This window comes from Aquarana catesbeiana, linkage group LG03, assembly GCF_042186555.1.
Source record: "Aquarana catesbeiana isolate 2022-GZ linkage group LG03, ASM4218655v1, whole genome shotgun sequence".
Taxonomy (NCBI): Eukaryota; Metazoa; Chordata; class Amphibia; order Anura; family Ranidae; genus Aquarana; species Aquarana catesbeiana.
This window is the reverse complement of record NC_133326.1, coordinates 628,663,663-628,684,420: the sequence shown is the minus strand read 5'-3', so window position 1 is coordinate 628,684,420 and position 20,758 is coordinate 628,663,663. Positions and strand designations below refer to the sequence as shown.

The 20,758-nt window shown below is 42.0% G+C and overlaps 1 protein-coding gene across 9 annotated transcripts in view; it reads left to right on the top strand.

The window, feature by feature from the left end:
• ADGRL1 (adhesion G protein-coupled receptor L1) overlaps positions 1–20,758 on the top strand; it is a 631,260-nt gene that overhangs the window by 596,265 nt on the left and 14,237 nt on the right. For all 9 annotated transcript variants that reach the window (XM_073622453.1, XM_073622449.1, XM_073622454.1 and 6 more), the window contains 2 exons: positions 15,717–15,808; positions 16,156–16,324. In XM_073622453.1, coding sequence (XP_073478554.1) covers positions 15,717–15,808; positions 16,156–16,324 — 261 coding nt within the window. The remainder of the gene's footprint in view (positions 1–15,716; positions 15,809–16,155; positions 16,325–20,758) is intronic.

Here is a 20,758-nt window from a genome sequence, read left to right as displayed (position 1 = left end):
CTCCCAACAACACTAACTATTTCTCCTCCTAATACCAAAGATCGGGCATTGTTATTCTCACTTGGCACAGTCTGGTCCCTATAAAGGACAGTTAACTGACTCCTTCCTTAAGAAGTTTGGAGACCCCTGATATATGAAATTGAGCGCATAAGATATACAAAATATATTTGCATAACACAAGAGACATTTAAAGATACAGCTGTTCTATCTGAGGATCTACAAGCACTTCTTCATTGTATATAAGCTATGGTTGGGTTAGAGTAAAGTATGACCTATTATCACATTTTAAAGAAGTGAAAGTAAAAGTGAATGAACTGAAAGAGATTCCATTTGCAATATACTGTACTTTCAGACTGGATTGATCCATGTATAGATATCTGGATGAATATTTTTGATGTATGTTTTTTTTTTTTGCTTTAGCCATATATTAGGGACAATTTGTAATACCAGGTGTACTGTAGTTGGTGTTATTTTCGCAAACGTATTCTTGGCCAAGATATTTTAGTCATTTTTTCTATTGTTGATGTGATTAAAATATTGGTATGTTTATATCAGAACCTACTGAATGTACTTTGGTGTGTTCTCTATTTATACTTCTAAAAAAATAAAAATAAATAAGAGGTGTAGTTTTGGGAGTTGCAATCAGGTTTTTAGCATCTTTGGGGTATTTCTAAGTCCTCCACCTAGAATTGTTTGATGGTCTCTTCTTTGATGATCTAGACACCCCCCAGTGGGCAGGGGGGCTATAGTAGAGGAACCGTGGGGATTTTATTTTTCAGGTTTTCATCTTCTTAGTGATTTATTACAGGCATTTATATAGCACCTTCAATTTACACAGCGCCTTGCATGCTATTCATTCACATCATTCTCTGCACTTAAGAAGCTTACATTTTAAGGTCTGTATCTCCCATGCATACATAGGCATACAAGTGCATTTCTCCTACCGGCAAATCTTTGTAGTGTGGGAGGGAAACCCACGCAAGCACAAGGAGAACATGCAAACTCAATGTAGATAGTACCCTGGCTGGGATTTGAGCTGAGAACCCCAGTGGTGCAAAGCAGAATTGATAACCACCAAACCACTGTGCATCATGGAATAGAAAAATTGCTATATATATGTTAAAGCTATAAATAGATCCACCATTAATACAACTTGTATGTTTAGTATACCGGCTGTTCCACCTGATGTCAGTAACTAAGAGTACATTTCACATTTAAAGCTACAAATGAATCCACTTTTTACTTTCCTTAAATCTGGGTATAAAACTGCCTGGCCGCAACCCACAAATTCAACATAACCCACTAGAATTATGCCATACTTATCCCTTGCCATTATGCTGCATACAAGCATATATTGTGAGAGGATTATCACACATGAATAAGATTGACGGGAAGTCTCTGGGAGGAGGTAATGGGATTATGTTAAGAAGGAAAAATTTGTGAGCGCTGCATGCAGTCTTAGTGATGCCTTCCAATGAAAAGAGTTAAAGTCCTATAGAAAGAATTTTATTATTTCATCTCTAAATATTGCCATTAGACTCTTACAAAAAGGAAAGTTTAAAAAAATTAATGAGAATAGAATGGTGTTGTTTTTAATGCAATTCTCTGGGCCTCATACAGTGCGGGCGGGCATTTTGTCAGCTGAGCCGCTTTTCATTAAAATGTGGCCCAGGAGATCACAGTGCAACTCACAAATAAGGCGGAGGTATGAGAATGTATTCTTTAATCCTTTTTAGGTTTTATTTTAAATCTCTTAAAGTCCAGCTCTGCCTAGAACTGTTCTAATGTATGTGCTACTTGACAAGTTAAATTATTTATTGGTTTCTTATATCTCTTGAAGGCTCCAATAGTGAGATATCTCCGGTAGGTTTCCTAGTTTTAACCAAATGCCATAGCAATTATTAAGATAAGTGGGGGTATTACCAGCCTACCAAGGGGTTTCCCTGTAAGTAGAGTAGATACAGTATGTTACGAGGGAATCCAGCTGGAATTGAAGTAGATTTCACCACTGAACTCAGATGCAAGATACTGATGAGGGATTTACCTACAGGTGTCAACTTAAAGTTTCCACCTTTTGGTGGAACATAACTTCAAAGCCTAAATGAAGTCTCATGTAGTTTTATTCCCCTAAAGTCCTGTATCCCAAACATTATCATTAGTCACTGATTTTAAAATACTCTTTCCTCTGAATGCTACTTCCTGCCCTCACACTCCAGTGCTCTGTGCTGGCAGAGCTCAACTACAGCAATCGCATCCCTCAGCATAAGTGTCTCTCATAGACTTGTATTGAGAGGGGGCGCGTCAGACCAGGTCTGTTACTGAGTACTCAATCCTGATAGCGAGGGGTTTAACTCTGGTTCCTATAGGACTGTATAGCCTTAAAGCGTGAACCATTTTTGACAGTGCAACACACCTGTGTCTGGCCATGCATTGCCTGAGTGCATGTAGTGCCATTCATCATGAATAGTGCCGTAACACAGCAATGCATGTAATGCATGCGTTACAGCAATAGTGTAAATGGGCCCTGAAGTAAAACAAAAGAAAAAAAAAACAGGTATAAAATAGCTATTTAAAAACAGAAAATGAAATGTATCTAAAACCCTTATTTCTTGTATTGAACCATTACCACATTGTGATCTGCTGGCCTGAAGAAAAGCTTGGTGACCCTTAATATACCTTTCTGGTGTCAGGAAACCCCTGATAATAATTACTATATTTACAAATCACTGTACTAATGTGTGATGTTCAGTGGAAAGAAAGCTCCTTACATTGGTGTCCACCAAAAATAATCCCCCCCTTATATTGGTGGTCACTGGGAAGAATGCTCCCTACATTAGTGGTGGTCAGTGGGACGAATGCTCCTTACATTAGTGGACAATGGGAAGAATGTTCCTTATGTTCGTGGTCAGTGAGAAGAATGTTCCTTAAATTGTTGGTCAGAGGGAAGAATGTTCCTTACATTGGTGGTCAGTGGGAGAATTGTTCCTTACATTGGTGGTCAGTGAGAAGAATGTTCCTTACACTGATGGTAATTGGGACGAATCCCCCTCTTACAGATAGGTAAAAAAAAAAATCACTGGTGCCAATGGGAACTTATCTGAGAGGCAGAAATTGATCATTGTTCAAGGAAGCTCTAGCAACCTCTGGAGGAACCATAGAGTTCCACGGAATCCTGGTTGAGAAATGCTGGTCTAGAGTAATGTTTATCTTACTGTATGCCTCCCTTTCCTGGCAGCCACAGCTCTCCTTTCTGGTGATGTGGGATGTGAAAGGACCCTCAGCGTTTTCAGTAAAATGCTGGACTGCTTGTCTTGCATTGTACGTGATGACAACAACACAGTGGGACCAGCGAAACTGGTTGCAAAGATAAAGAAAATAAGTAAAACTGCATTTAAAGGTAGACAAACCTTGACAAAAGGAGCATCAAAACCTAATGCATGTGCTCTCTCTCATCCATCGCAGTTGGTCCGAGCTTCTTGGAATGTATCTATCTCATTTAAGCTGGGCTTTAAAGTACCTCCAAGTCTAAACCCTGATCAGCAGAGAAGGGAAGAATAGCGCCGGGGTTGTCCCATGACAACAGGATCACTTCTGTAACCTTCACCGTAATCAATAACTCTTTTTTCACAAAATGGCTGTTTCTGCTTATGGAGGTGACTGGCACGCTTTATTTCACTTTAACTGAAATGTAAAGTGAAATGTCTTTTTACACAGTTCAGCGGAAAGAGGAAACAATGTACGGTGTGTTACTTATCTCATCAAAGGTAATAGAGTTTAATGGAGAATTAATGTGGTAAAACATGAGCTCCGTGGTGACGAAGGGAAAGTGCTGCAAATCTATTAACGGAGCATTTGCGCTTGTAATATGTGAGGTTCGAATAGATGCATATGTAATGACATACACTTTAAAGTGCAACACCACTTTTCTCTGCACATCTGACAAATTCAGTGTTACTATTTAGGGCGGTGAACTAGTTATGTTTGTTAATAAAATGAATTACCTGCCTTTTCTGTACTGTCTTTAAGAGTCGAACGGAAATAGCCTCCCATTTTCCCAGAAGTTGTGTTTTCTGTGTGCCAGGAGAAGTCGCAGAACTAGATGCGTTTTAGAATTTGCATTGCTATATTCAGTTCATGCTGTCAGAGCCATCAAAGTTTTCATATATTTTAACAGGGTGACATTAATGTACACTATATTGTTAAAAGTATTGGGACGCCTGCCTTTACACGCACATGAACTTTAATGGCATCCCAGTCTTAGTCCGTAGGGTTCAATATTCAGTTGGCCCACTCTGTAGAAGCTTCAATTCTTCTGGGAAGGCTGTCCACAAAGTTTAGGAGTGTGTCTATAGGAATATAGCACCCTCCTAGGTAGGTGCTAGAAGAAAGTATAGTTTTTGGTCTTTCTGCTTACCAGGAACATGGTCAGGTAAAACTTAGAGTGCTCTCTGCCTACCAGGAAGCAGGAACTATTGGTTAGGTCTGCTCAACATGCTCAGGTGCAGCCCAACTTGTTTGACTGTCCCTCACTGGTCCAATAGGGAGGCATATTGGACAATGGGAGGAGACCTGACAAGTGAGTGCACAGGCTTTGTTACAGTCCTGGCAATTGGCAGAGGAAGGGTGCTGCATTGCATGCTGGGATACTGTATTTAAAGTCCGGGCACATGTGCTCAAAGTTAGTTGAGCCGGGGAACAGAGTCCAGAAGGAAGGGGGTGGCTGCCCTCTCCACCTCTCCGCAGAGGTGGCCGCGCGGCCCTGAGTGGTCGACCCAGGGGCCTAGAGAGAGAGAGAAGCTGAACCCAGAGGTCCTGTAGAGCTGACTGGAAGGGAGACACCAGGAAGGATCTGATTCTGCCCACTGTGAGTACAGATCAGTGTCTTTGGGGGCCGCCCCCTTCAGCTAGAAGAGTCAGTGGATGGGTGTCAGTAAAGGGGATGCTATAGAGTATCCTGAAGATAATGTAGTGCATCAAGTCTGCTGCTAGTGAGAGCAAGAAGACTTAATTCCTCCATACATGTCTCTGTATGGTTAAAGCAGTGTGACTGATTCCACAGGTAATCCGGTGAGGTCAAGTGAGAGTTGTCCTTATCAATTGTGAACTGTTCCAGTTGGAATATCCCACTAATCCCTTCTCCCATCCAAGTTTCAAAATAAAATACCAAAACACAAATACCCTAGACTGGTCTTTGAGTAACGAGCAAGCGGGAGAAGGGTGGAACAGGTGGGAACCCCTAGCAACCAAGAGGGAACTCTTAGTTAACAGCTGCTGGTAACCAGAGAGAGGCCTAAGAAGTCAACACTCAGCAAGCCCTATGGGGACAATGCTACAGGAATGTTTGACCATTTTTCCAGAAGTGCATTTGTGAGGTCAGGCACTAATGTGGACGAGAAGGCCTGGCTCGCAGTCTCCTCTCTAATTCATCCCAAAGGTGTTCTATTGGGTTGAGGTCAGGACTGTGCAGGCCAGTCACGTTCCTCCACCCCAAACTTGCTCATCCATGTCTTTATAGGCCTTGTTTTATGCACCGGTCCAAATCATTTGGTGGAGGGTGGATTATGGTGCGGGTTGTTTTTCAGGGGTTGAGCTTGGGCCCTTAGTTCCAGTGAAGGGAACTCATAAGTCGTCAGCATATCAAGACATTTTGGACAATTTCATGCTCCCAACTTTGTGGGAACAGTTTGGGGATGGCTCCTTCATTTTCCAACATGACTGTGCACCAGTGCACAAAGCAAGATCCATAAAGACATGGATGAGCGAGTTTGGGGTGGACGAACTTGACTGCCCTGCACAGAGTCCTGACCTCAACCTGATGGAACACCTTTGGGATGAATTAGAGCGGAGACTGCGAGCCAGACCTTCCCGTCTAACATCAGTGCCTGACCTCACAAATGCGCTTCTGGAAGAATGATCAAACATTCCCATAGACACACTCCTAAACCTTGTGGACAGCCTTCCCAGTAGAGTTGAAGCTGTTATAGCTGCAAAGGGTGGGCCAACTCGATATGGAATCCTACGGACTAATACTGCAAAGCCATTAAAGTGCATGTGTGTGTAAAGGCAGGTGTCCCAATACTTTTGACAATATATCGTACATCTAAAGCCAAAATTTTATTTCATTTTATATAGAGTAAAGAATAAAAGTCTTGTAAACATTTTTTTTTTTTTTTGGGGGGGGGGAGATACAACACAGGTCACATAATTTACCTTTAATGACTTTTAGATTGTAAGCTCTCATGAACAGGGTCCTCTGATCCCTCTTGTATTGAATTGATTGTAACTGTACTGCCTCCTTCCAGTTTGGAAAACACTGCACAAACTGTTGGCATTATATAATAATAATGAAGTGTATGCTATGTCCAGCTGGCTACTGGTTCCTTTAAAAATTCTCTCATCAGTGAACCTGGATCCTGCCCACAGCAGTGAACTTCTAGCGCTATGGGGATTAGAAGCAGTCACTGTAACAGTGAAGGATCATTCCGTTTGTCATCTCCTTTCTCACATCTCATCCATTCACAAAGCTCCTAATATTATTTTCCCAGAACGCAAAAACTTCTGTAAATGATGGAGGGGAGATCCTGTTATTTATCGGCCCTCTTCAACTCACAGAACAGCTTGCATTCTGGGGATCTGTGCTTCCATCACCTTTTTTCTAATTTTTGAGTATTACCCCATCATCACCATTCATCATGGGGCTGCCATGAGGAAACAAAGCCCTGCCTCTGCCAAGATGGCCACTTCCACAAAGAGACATGTAGAACAAGGCATGGTAAGTCAGTATGGAGAAAGATCAGCCGCACCGAGCCTACAGGCAATACCAGGGACTGCCTTTTTTTGGGCAACCCTTCCCAGTTCCAGTCCCCCTCCCTCTGTCTCTCACTCTATCTTTCCCTATTGCCATTTATGTTCCCTGGAAAACACAGGTACCTCTCACATCTATCTCCCTCTCTTCATAACCTCCGAGCGCAGCCATGACAACATGCAAATTCAACTTAGCTTATGCAAGACTTTTGTAGACCCAAGTAGTTTTAGGCCCAAAAGCAAAACATTTATTATATTTCACCTTATCAATTCTTAGATGTGATGGCTACATTAGCATTTTTAGGCTTTCTTTACTTTACTTTTAGCTGGTGATCTGGCAGGCAAGTCTGTTGTTTTTCAACAGAACAAGCTGTCCTGCAGATGTAGCAGTTACAGGCTTGAGACAAACCATTTACTTCTGACAAGGGAGCTTACAATGATAAACATTTATTTATTTATGTAAAACCTTTATCCCAGAAGGTAAAAACATGATGCAGTAATGCTTATAAAGTTTTATCTAAATTTGCTAGTGCATTCAACACTCCCCTACCCCAAGTTTAACAATACTGTTGTCCAAAGATGCCCTCTGCGTTCCTTCACCCAGAGGGGGGGCACTCTAATACAGGAGGTGTGTTACTGGCCAGATCACCAGGTGAAATCAGAGGGGAAAAAGACTAAAAAAGAAAACGAATGCAGTCACCACATGTAATGATTGGTAAGCTGCAATAAATTACGTTCATGGTTTTGGGTTTAATACCATTTTAATGACATAATATAGGCTTTTATAGATGTGCCTGAGAAGCTTAAACTATATCTCTAGCTAGAACTTTTTTTCAAGTTTTAAATAAAATGGAAGAGTTAGAACCCCTGTCACGTTTTTTTTTGGCTGTCTTTGTCCCCGCTGGAGAGATTTACTTTCTGTTTTTCTTGGTAATCATTGTCACTGGGACAGAAAGTAATCCAAACTTTTACAGTTGTTGCTTGGTCTGGTGACAACTAAGAGTGACTATAGGTATCCATACACAGCTGTATATGAGAATTCTCCACTGCCGGCTATTGTATTCAGGAAGCAATGACTTAACAGTGACTGCATCTGATAAGATTGGGCAAAAATTTTCCACCCAGCTCAGCTGTTTTTTAGATCGATTTTTGTTGACTTGTGGTAGTGCTTGCATGGTGGTGCTTGCAGGGCCCAATTTTCGGTCGATTCAGCAGTAGAGATAAGTTTGGGTGTATTTGAATCCTAGTCTGATCCCGAGTGGGCAAGCCTTTTAACCACTTGCTGTCCACGCTATAGCCAAAAAACAGCTACAGCACAGGCTTAATTTGCTGGGAGGGCATCCCTGGACATCCTCCCGTACTTGAGCGGCCTGTGCGCCCCCTGCAGGGCGCGTGGTGTGCTCTGTGATTAGCGATTCTATGAGTCTCGCCTGATCACAGATCGGAGTAAGGGGCTGATAGCGTGAGGAGGAAAAAAAAAAGCAGATCACCAGCGGCTGCGAGATGGATATCGGACCCGATCACGGAGGTGTCAACAGCATCACCTACCAGTGCCCACAGTACCACCCATCAGTGCCCACAGCACCACCCATCAGTGCCCACAGTGTCACCTATCAGTGCCCTCAGTGTCACCTATCAGTGCCCACAGTGCCACCTATCAGCGCCCACAGCGCCGCCTATAAATCACCAATCAGTGCGTCATTACCAGTCCTGCCGATCAATACCACCTACCAGTGCCACCTATCAGTGCCCATCAGTGCCACCAACCAGTGCCCATCAGTGCCACCTATCAGTGCCCATCAGTGCCACCCATCAGTTCCACTCATCAGTGCCAGCCATTAGGGCCCCTCAGTGCCGTCTTATCAATGCCCATCAGTGCTGTCTTATCAGCGCCCATCAGTGTCGTCTTATCTGTGCCTATCAGTGTCACCTTATCTGTACCTATGAGTGTCACCTTATCTGTGCCCATCAGTGCAGCCGTATCAGCGCATATCAATGAAGGAGAAAAATTACCCGTTTGCAAAATTTTATACCAAACTATGAAACATGTTTTTTGTTTTTTTTTTTAATTTCTGGCTTTTTTTGTTTGTTTAGCAAAAAATAAAAACCCAAATGGTGATCAAATACCACCAAAAGAAAGCTCCATTTGTGTGAAAAAAAATGATAAAAATTTCATTGACCGCGCAATTGTCATTCAAAGTGTGACAGCGCTGAAAGATGAAAATTGGTCTGGGCAGGAGGGGGGTTTAAATGCCCAGTAAGCAAGAGTTTAAGAAGCCGTCACCTGTACTGGGCCATTCATCTGTGGCTGATGCATTTCCCACATAGAATCAATTCAAGAATCAGCAGATCAGCGAAAGAAAACAAAAAACACACAAAAAGAACAAAAAGGTCTTCACTATAAGACATTATAAAGACTGTCAGGTTTAACCCAGCCACCTGCAAAATACATAGATTTCATCAGTAAGGGATAGATGATAAGTCTAAGGCAGGAACCCTAATGTGTGGACTGTTCAGAGGAGTGAATGAGATTGATTTATGAAAGGAAAATAGGTTGTTCACTTTGCAAGGGAAACTGCACTTTTTTTTCCCAGAGCTTAGTGTATGTGCGAAATTTCACTTTGCAAATATCCAATCATGTTCAAGGAAAAAAATGCATTTTTGCTTGCTCATGATTGAAAGATGGACATCAAGAGAGCTTGAACTCGTTTACTAAGCTCTGGGGAAAATTAGCATGCAAAGCGCAACTTCCCTTGCAAAGTGAACAGTCTATATGTTTTTAACAATTCACCTCCCACGTGTTCATATTTTCATTATAAAAGTGGAACTTAGTTTTCACTTTAATATAGTTATTATCAGGGCTTTTTTCTTTTTTTCAGCGGGAATGAACGGGGAGGGGGGCACAGTTCTGGCACCTCCAGCACTGAATGTATGTAATGGAAATGCGTGCTGAGGTGTGCTGGAGGGTCCATTAATTATTGTTTCTGGCTGCTGGAGGGTTTATTTTTGCTAGCTGCTGGGCAATCTGTTGTTGCTGGCGGGGGTCAGCTGTTCCTGGGGTGAATCTATTGGGTAATTTGTTGCAGGAGATCTATTGTTGCTGGGGGATTAGTTGCTGCCGGAGGGGTCTATATTGCTGTGGAGGATATTTTATTGCAGGGAATCTATTGTTGTTGGGTGGATCTATTGTTGCTGAGGAGATATTTGGTTGCAGGGAATCTATTGTTGTTGGGTGAATCTATTGTTGCTGAGGAGATATTTGGTTGCAGGGGATCTATTGTTGCGGGGGGTTATAATTGCTGACTGCAGGAGATCTATTTTACTGCTTTTCTTGTTATCATTTAAATATTTCACACAGATTACTTAGTACCACAAAATGATATTTAGGTATTCTCTAAAAGGAGGGGTACAGGTAGGTGGGTACGGGTAAAACCAAGGGATAGTGAGTGGAGGTGGGTTGGGGGTGGAGACAGGGGTGATTCAGAAGAGGGGAGCACCTGCACCTATTCTCTGAGAAAAAAAGCCCTGGTTATTATACGCACAACTCAATACTAAGTACGGTATTCTGTGGCTTTGGAGCCTCTTGTGGTCATCACTGCATAGTGCACTAGGTCCTTCAACAAACAACTCCATACTGCCAATATCAAGTGCACACCTTCCTTTGCGGTATTTCTTTCAACTATCCCAGTGAACAAACTGCTAGTCTGAAAGCTTCAAGGGAAGTGTACTTAGTACATCTCAAGCTAGCAACAAATTTAAGGCCAGTAATTTATAATCAAGCTTGATGAGTCCAAGCTGATTGTCTTTAGAAGGTGGAAGATGTGTTAGATTGAAACACACAGAGAATCACAAAGATAACCTGCCATTTATAACATTTCATTGTGGATTCAAGGGGTTTTTATGTCTAGAATCAAGAAAGAAATTATGACATTTTACAAGAAATTTCAAATCAAGATGTTCTCTAAAAATGTGCTTTCCATTAAACTGGTCTCACGGTTTAATAAACCTGAGAGGTGGGTGATCGGGGGGCACAGCAGATAGCTGGAGGAGATGGAGGCTGAGGAAAGCTGGAAGAAAAGAGAACAATAGTTTTGCCCATTGCAAAACAAATGAGATTCCATGTTTAAACTATAAAGCTAAAAAGAATTAGGCATTCAATTGTTTGTTGTAGATTTCTGCTTTTTTTGGCCTAGCTTTCATCAATCCTACAAGAAAGCAAGTTTATCGTATGGAATGTAGCGAGCATGAGAGAGCATGAACTATGGACATATGAAGTGAAGGGGGTGATAACACAAAAGTCAAAGACAGTGCAGCAGGGAGTTATGCAGATACATTAGTGCATGGAACCACAGAATTCCTTCAGAGGTTGCTAGGTGTTCCTTGAGTAATGAGCAATGTCTACCTCTTAGGCCCCTTTCACGTAGGGTGGCGTCTACAAGGAACCTGTCAGCTAATCCCCTGAGCAGACGGATAACTTGTTTGTGTCTGCTCCACTTATGCAGAGCGGACACAGACACAGCCTGTCCTCTATAGGTGGTCGGATGTAAACGGACCGCCTTTATGTATACACCCGACGGCCATCTGATCCACCTGACGGATGGGGAACGGATCCCCTATTCGTATGTTTTTAGTGGATAGGATTGGGTCGGATAACGGCAGGTGTCAACGGACACATTGTCCGTTGACACCCAGCGCTCCATAGACGGCAATAGATGGCCAGATTGGGTCTGCCTAAAAAACTGACAGGCGGACCTGATCGGTCCACCTGTGTGAAACGGGCCTAAGAAAAGTAACCACTAAAACCAATGATTCTTTTTAGCAATCTGTAGGGAGAATTCTTACTGACCACAAATGTAAGGAGCATTCTTTCCATCAACCATCATAGTTCATGTACCGTGAACTGTAGATATAGTAATTATAGGCAGGGATTCCCTGAGGCCAAAATGTGACTTCAAGGGTTCCTCCATGTTAAGAAGGTTGAGAAAGACTACATTAGAGTATTCAGTACACTTTCAATCTTTCATAGGGTGTCTCATGGTGTTCTTGTCTGCGATGACAGCAATCAGTGGGTGATCCATTCAGAGGATAGCATTCACTTCCATGAGTTGCAAGCTGTTGATCAGTCAAGAATGTATTCTTTAGTAGAACCAATTCTTAGGTAAATTTACCTTCACGTTCTAAGGAAATTACTGGCTAATTTTCTGTAGTGATGGAATTTTTGCTAATGTTGCTGGCTGTCATCAAGCTGACTCTAAATAAAGCCACCCCACCAGATAGTCTACTGGGTATATATGACCTCAGTGATCGGCATATTATTTAGTCATATTAAAGAGAGTAATATATAAGCGCTCTTTTAATGATTAATAGGTCTTTTTGCTAATAACTTTACAAGAAGCTGACCCAAGCTCCTGGATAACAAGGGCCAGGTGCACACAATTCACAAATATTGTGTTTCTGGAAGAATGGAGTCATATGATTTTGTTTACAATGATTACATAAATGGGCTAAACTAGCTCTGTAGACACCCGTGGTGTTTGGGACCCAATGGTGCCCCAATGCAGATGGTCATTCTTTTACGCTAAAATCTTCTCTTTGGCCCAGTATTGGCAGCTCCTGTAAAAAATACCATATGCACACCTGGGACAATCTCCTACAGTTCTATACTGTATCAGATGCAAGCAGCACTAGAAGCACACCTAACATTTTTGCAGAGTTACGTTCCTAATCTGAATAATGCACAAGTTAAGCCAGCCAAAGATGGTGCGATTTTCTTTCCTACAACCTGTGAAAGAAAATCACTCAATTCCCCCATCAACACAGTCAGTGTTGATGGGGAATGGCTCCTACGAAGCTATTATGCTCTCCCGGCAGGGAGCCATCCCAAGCCGGGGAAATATACAGTGATTAGTGCTAGCAGCTATAGCTGCTGGAAATTATCGCATGAAAAATACGACATGCTGGTTGCACCCAAGTTGATCAACCTGGGTACAATCAGCCTGCCCATACATAATTGGCCAGTCCCTGCTGAGCCCACCGAGATTCGAACTGTGTATAGCCAGCTTTATGCCATTATGAGAATAGTTCAGAATACAACTTATTAATGTGAGCCTATCATAAACCAATCCATAGTAAACAGACTAAACCACAAAATGTCTTGTTTAATGTCAGCTACACAAAATTCCTCTGCATAACAAAAAAATACAATTACTTCCTCCAGTATACAGTTTAAGGACCGAGACCCCAAGTCTAATGCCCCGTACACACGGTCGGACTTTGTTTGGACATTCCGACAACAAAATCCATGGATTTTTTCCGACGGATGTTGGCTCAAACTTGTCTTGCATACACACGGTCACACAAATTTGTCGGAAAGTCCGATCGTTCTGAACGCGGTGACGTAAAACACGTACGTTGGGACTATAAACGGGGCAGTGGCCAATAGCTTTCATCTCTTTATTTATTCTGAGCATGTGTGGTACTTTGTCCGTCGGATTTGTGTACACACGATCGGAATTTCCGACAACGGATTTTGTTGTCGGAAAATTTTATATCCTGCTCTCAAACTTTGTGTGTCGGAAAATCCTATGGAAAATGTGTGATGGAGCCCACACACGGTCGGAATTTCCGACAACAAGGTCCTATCACACATTTTCCGTCGGAAAATCCGACCGTGTGTACGGGGCATAACAAACCTTTCCTTTGATACATTTCTCACTTAAAAATGATTAACGTAGAATTCTATACAAAGATCTAAACACACAATCAAAGTATTTACATGTTGTCAGGAAGAGCAGAAGACTGCTGCTTAGGGTTAGGGAATTATATACTTGTAGTTCGGAGACAAGGTCCAGCATGTCCATAGGTTAAAGGGGTTGTAAAGCCTTACATTTACCCAGTGAAGTGACTATCCTCAGCTGATACACAAAGATAAAACATATCCTACTACATAAGTGGTACCTGATTATCCGCAGTCTTCTCATCTCTACATCTTTTCAAAGTGCAGAATTTATAAAGCTTGTCTGAGCTGTCAGAAAAAAAGGAGGCGGACAGCTACACTCTGCAGAGCTCAGTGAGGAGAGTTCGGAGAGCCGATTGGAGAGGAGGGGATGGAAGGGAATCCTCCCCTTCACACAGAATACAGGAACAGAGCTGAGGCTTTCAATCAGCTGGAGCTCCTTCCATGCCATCTTTTTTCTCTTGGTGTCAGGAAAACTTGTCAGGAGTGACTCCTGCTGATAGCAGAGGAACAAAGCAGCAGAGACAGAAATTACACTTAGTGCTCCTAATTGAGTCAAGTAAACACTATATAGGGATATGCTTTGTTCATATTTCATGTCTGAGGTTTACAACCACTTTAAGGGCAAGAGTCCATAGTTTGTTTAATCTTTTGCACATACAACAGCCCCCTTTTAGAGGAACTGTTCAGCAGTACTTGCTAACCCCCAGTCTTACTGCTCAGTGGACCCCCTTTTTTTTAAAAACACTTTTTATTGACAAGTGTGCAAAACATTGGACATATTCAACAATTACGCTCAACATGAGCATCATAGTATACATATTACAATTATACAATCAGGTAACGGTTATTGAAAAGTACAGATGCAGCTGCACTTGGATCACAAAATAGAAGGAAACATAAAACAAGTAGAAATTATACCCCTGGGTACCCAAAAATCATGTTTGAGGACTAAATTCCAAAAAGTGCATTATGTCATGCCCGCGAACCAATAGACTTGGCAAAATATATGTACTTAAGTACCAGATATAGTAATGCCCCGTACACACGGTCGGATTTTCCGACGGAAAATGTGTGATAGGACCTTGTTGTCGGAAATTCCGACCGTGTGTAGGCTCTATCACACATTTTCCATCGGATTTTCCGACCCACAAAGTTTGAGAGCAGGATATAAAATTTTCCGACAACAAAATCCATTGTCGGAAATTCCGATCATGTGTACACAAATCCGACGGACAAAGTGCCACGCATGCTCAAAATAAATAAAGGGATGAAAGCTATTGGCCACTGCCCCGTTTATAGTCCCGACATACGTGTTTTACGTCACCGCGTTTAGAATGATCGGATTTTCCGACAACTTTGTGTGACCGTGTGTATGCAAGACAAGTTTGAGCCAACATCCGTCGGAAAAAATCCATGGATTTTGTTGTCGGAATGTCCGAACAAAGTCCGACCGTGTGTACGGGGCATAAGAGTGGAGAAGCACCATACATCCCATACTTTATTATATTTATTAGGGCAACCTCTATGTTCGTACACTAGTTTCTCAAAGGGCAGAGCCTGATTCATCAGCTAAATCCATGTTCGGACAGATGGGGGTTCGAGCTGAATCCATTTGAGTGCAATGGCCTTCCTGGCTAAAATCAATGTCTCTTTTAACAAAACATGCTAATACCTCTGCCACTGTTCCTCATCTAGAATACCCAAAAGACGTGGACCCCTTCTTCAAGGCAGGAAACCGGAGTTTAGGAGCCCATTTATATAAAATTGGAGACCAGAAAATGAAAACAAAGACACATTTGTTGCCCAAAAAAAAAGTGTTTTTTTATCATCATCCTAGATTTCTCTTTTTTCCTGCTTTCCACAGTAGACACCTTACTTAAACTTACAGTTTTCACCAGCCTGAGCTACCTTTATAAATCATTAAAATAACACCTTTACTGCATTGAAAAAACCATTGACAACTAAACATTAAAGTAAAACAAGACAATAAAACACAGAATCCAAAATACTGCATGAATTATGCTAAGGTGAATTGAGCATATTGTGAAAGAATAGAGATAGGAGAATCGTCCAAAGATGGTGTGATGGAGTACAGAACAATGTTTTGGGCATCCAATCGATTTTGGAACCCCCTAATACATATTATTTCATCTCTCATTATCTCTGTTTCTAGGTGAACCTACTTATCCTTCTGGTCACTCTCCATAAGATGCTTCGCTCCTCCTCTGTCCTGAAGCCAGACTCCAGCCGCTTGGAGAACATCAAGTAAGTATTTTCAGTAACACCCTCATCCTCATCATCACATTCAGTATATTAGGACAGTCATCCACTCTACGGTTGGCTATAGCATACCCCCCCATTTGTCCATATTCTTGACTTTTGACTAAATGACATAACATAATTTCAGATTTAATGCTGATTAGCAAAATATATTAGTTTTCCTTGAATATGGCAAACTCAGGGAATGAAATGAAATTGGCCATAAATGTTCTGTTTTTTTTAACCTGAGGGATGAATAATGTTCTTGGGCTCTTCAGGTAGTTTGTTTTACTGTCAAATGTAAGTGTAAGCTTTCTGATGTTTATTTATGAACTTATTTGTTCCTGTTTCAGGTCATGGGCCTTAGGGGCAGTTACCCTCCTCTTCCTCCTCGGTCTCACCTGGGCTTTTGGCCTCCTGTTCATCAATAAAGAGTCTTTGGTCCTGGCATATCTCTTTACGACCTTCAATGCCTTGCAGGGCCTCTTCATCTTCATCTTCCACTGTGCTCTACAGAAGAAGGTTAGCATGCAACCCGTAGATTTGGTAGCGTGTCATGCCGCGAGCCTCACAAATAACAGAGGCCTAGCGGAAGGCTACACCACTGCAATTATGCTCTGTGGAAATCTCGAGAACACCTACACAGGGAAATCATTGACCTGTGTGCACTTCATCATCTCCTGTAGAGCTTCTCAACACAAAGCAACATCTTGTCAGAGCTTGACACAGCAGTGCTCAACCCCAGTATGCATTGCTACACAGGAATTGAACATTCCTGACTCTACCACAAAGACAATACCAGGCAAAATCTGATGTATATTTAAGTCACGATACACATTATTATACAAAACTTTGTTTTAGAATGGCACCTTTCATGATTAAATATCTGGTGCTTTCTGTCTGTCTCCAATACATCAAGAACATTGTGCTAGTGCCAATGTTTCTCTATGACTCCCCGCAGAAGGCCTGTCAGTCACTGTAAATTGTCTCTTCGTTACCAGGCCCCATTTTTCTCATTTCCCCTATAATTACACATAAAATGTTTTTTTTTTTTTTTTAAATGTAAGAACATGGTCTTGAGCTGAAAAAAAGCATATTTTCTACAGTACATTAACTTATTATTCTACGTATGTAAATTAGATTTGGAATCCATCCGCTTCTCCCACAAAACAGTAGGCTACCCATATCACATTATGGGGAAAACTGAGCTAATATCAGATCTAATAAATATTCCTGTGCTAATTGCAACATCATTTAACCTTTGCAGTATAACATTTGCTTTTCATTTTTACTGTAATAGGACTAATCTAAAATCTTTGCTGCCATAAAGAAAAAAAAAACAGTGCAATAGCTATCAAGCAATGCTTTACTGAGTCTGCCGTGGTTTACAGTCTAAATGATTTCCAAATACATAATTATAATAATATTTTAATCAGTTTTTTAGGCATGCTTCGCAGCGTGAGCGCATCTTTTGCTGTTCTAGTATTTATGTTCACCTCCTGGTTAAAGAAAATGTCCAGGAAAACTATTTTATTGAGACTTGAAGATATAACTTTAGACTTCACCTAGTGTGCCACCTGCTTCTGATTTCTGGTATTGCAGTGTGCCTAAAAGCTATACTAGCCTTTCTAAACCCTTTTGTCATTGAGGAACCTTTAAAATAGGTTTCTGGTTTCCAGGAACCCCTGCTAAAAATGGTTATATCCACAGTTTATGGTACATTTGCATAATCAGTAAGTTGTAGAACATTTTAAATAGGAGAATAATGAATGTGATGTTTCTAGAGTTTTTGACGAACAAAACAGATATTTTTTCACCAGCAGTAAACCCAAATTTATTTTCAAATATAATCTTGAAATGCAATTAATATGGGTTGATGAAAGGAAATGCAGACACTGAAAATGTTGATGTCAACCAACATTAGTGTAGGAATGATCTCTTAAATTGTTAGTCAGGGAGAATTTAATTACCACTCTTCCTAAGCTTAAGGAACCCCCAGCAACCTCAGGAGGAACCCTAGTTGAGAAAGGCTGCTCTTTACTATCCTCCTCTGTAAGCACTACTGTAGCTCATCAGCTATACTTTAGTTTACTAAATGTGTGAACAGTTAATGGAATTTTTTTTCACATGTTACTAAATAGATTCCAAACAGATTTTTTTTCATTTTTCTAAAAAACTTTCCATAATTTCTCAAGAAAGAATTGTGTATTAAGAGGTTATTGTATAAGACCTAGTTTATTTTTTAGGACCTAGAGGCACCAGGAAAAGATGTTTGATGAGTGCTTTTCTAGCTTTACTGTGTCAAATTAGTTAGCAGAGTTTTTGTATTTGTTAGTGTAAAAAAAGCATTACTTTCATGGTTTATTGGATGTGGTCAGTTACCAAAATGTGAAAAATGCAGCTCCAGTAGAACGCCTTTTCAAATACTCATTATGCACCCATGTAGGGTTTAACAAGTGCTTGCAAAGCATTTAAATGCCAGGTCTAAGGCTGTTTATAAGCATTAACAAAGCTTTGGAGGTCACAGTTTTGAAATGTATACTGATGCTTCTAGTGTTTGAGAAGCACTTGATAAGGTGTTCTTTATCAACACTTGTGTAAATAAGACCATAAGGTGTAGGAAAGTGTCAGTGCTGGGCTCAGCCCTTCCTTCTCAAAGCTGGCTGCTCAGCTGTCAGCTAATTGCCATTTCCTATCTCTCCACAGTGACTCACCTGTTGATGATATCCTGCTCATCAGTCCTGCCTACTTAAGCCATCCAGTCCAGATGATCTCTGCCTTCGCTTTGGTCACATCTCTAGAGATGCTGTCCTGTGTTCTTGTTAAAGACTTGCTTGACTGACATTCCTTCTGGCTCCAGATCCTGCTTGCTGTTCTACTACGCTCATCTCGGGCTCCCTGACATTTTGGCCTGTCTGACTATCCGTTCTGGTTTCACGATTAAGAATGCCTATCCGATTCCGTTGATTACGGAGTTATTTGACCGCCTCAATGGAGCAACGGTTTTCACAAAGCTTGAGAGAGGGGCATACAATCTCGTGAGGATTAAGGAGGGCAACGAGTGGAAAACTGCGTTTAATACCAGAACAGGCCATTATGAGTACCTCGTAATGACTTTTGGCCTTTGTAACGCCCCCGCAGTTTTCCAGGAATTTATCTGTCCTCCAAGATTTGTTGCAGTTCTGTGTGGTAGTTTATCTCGATGATATCCTTATATTTTTCAAGTCCCTGGACAACCACCACACAGATGTCTGTCATGTGCTTCAGAAACTAATGTCGTGTACACACGACCGAAACTTTTCGACCGGACTGGTCCGACGGAACGAATCCGTCAGACAATCCGACCGTTTGTGGGCTTCATCGGACCGTCAGTGGACCTTTTCTGTCGAAAATCAGGCGGACTTTAGATTTAGAACATGTTTCAAATCTTTCCAATGGACTCGAGTCCGATCGAAAAATCCGTTTGTCTGTATGTTAGTCCGACGGACAGAAAATGACGCAAGGGCAGCTATTGGCTACTGGCTATTAACTTCCTTTTTCTAGTCTGGTCGTACGTCATCACGTTCAAACGACCGGACTTTCGAACGGACTTTAGTCCGTTCGTGTGTGTGCAAGTCCGGTCGTTCGCAAGTCCGTCATAACTCCGTGGAAAGACCATCAGACGTTTGATGCTGAAAAGTCCGTCCGTGTGTACACGGCATAAGAGAGAACAATCTCTATTGTAAATTGGAGAAGTGCAAATTCCATTGTGAACAGGTTAAAACCCTGGGTTATGTCATTTCCACTGCTGGTTTTTCAATTAACCCAGAGAAACTTTCAGCAGCCCCACAGTGGCCCCGACCCATGGGTTTACGTCCTCTGCAATGCTTTCTTGGCTTTGCCAACTATTATCGGAAGTTTATCGGGAGTTAGTCTCCGGAGTCCATTAAGGCCTTTGAGAGTCTCAAGGCTGCCTTTGTTTCTGCTCCTGTGTTGGCACTTCCTGATCCTATGTTACCTTTTATCCTTGAGGTTGATGTTTCTGAGACTGGATTTGGCGCCCTTCTGTATCAACGTCCTACCTCTGAGAGCACTATGCATCCTTGTGGCTACTTTTCCAAGAAATTGTTACCTGCGGAGTGCAATTACGAGATTGGTGACAAAAGAGCTGTTAGTGATCATTTTAGCCCTGAAGGAATGGAGACATCTCCTCGAAGGTACCACTGTGCCGGTTCTCATTCTTACTGACCATAAGGAAACTCGCATTCTTGTCTGAGGCTAAGTGCCTCTCTCCCAGAAGGGCGCGATGGGCTCTTCTCTTGTCTTTGTTGCACTTGGGCACAAGTCCAAGAGGCTTTGCGACATGCTAATGGTAGGTACAGACTCCATGCTGACCGCAGACGCCTACCTGCGCCTTCCTACCAGGTTGGAGACAGGGTCTTGCTGTCATCTCGCAACCTCCGACTTTGTGTTCCCTCTCAGAATGTTCGCACCTCGGTTTATTGGGCCTTTCCGTATTCCTCGCAGGTATAACCCAGTGGCTTACGCATTAGATCTTCCTTCTAATATGCATATTTCAAATGTATTTCATGTAATTTCAACCTTTATTAAAACCTTTGGTCTGCAACCGCTTTACCAGCTCGGTGCCTCGTCCTCACCCTGTACAGGTTGAGAACCATGAGGAGTATGAAGTACAGTTCATTGTTGACTCCCATAAGTTCAGTGGGCGCATACAGTACCTGGTGCATTGGAAAGGGTACGGTCCAGAGGAACGCTCTTGGGTCTCATTCTCGGACGTACATGCACCCGTCCTCCTCCGTGATTTCCATAGACGTTTTCCCCTCAAGCCTGGTGGTCCTCCGAGGGGGGGTCATTGAGGAAGGGGTACTGTCAGGGCTGGGCTCAGCCCTTCCTTCTCAGCTAATTGCCAGCTCCTATTTCTCCACAGTGACTCACCCGTTGATGATATCCTGCTCG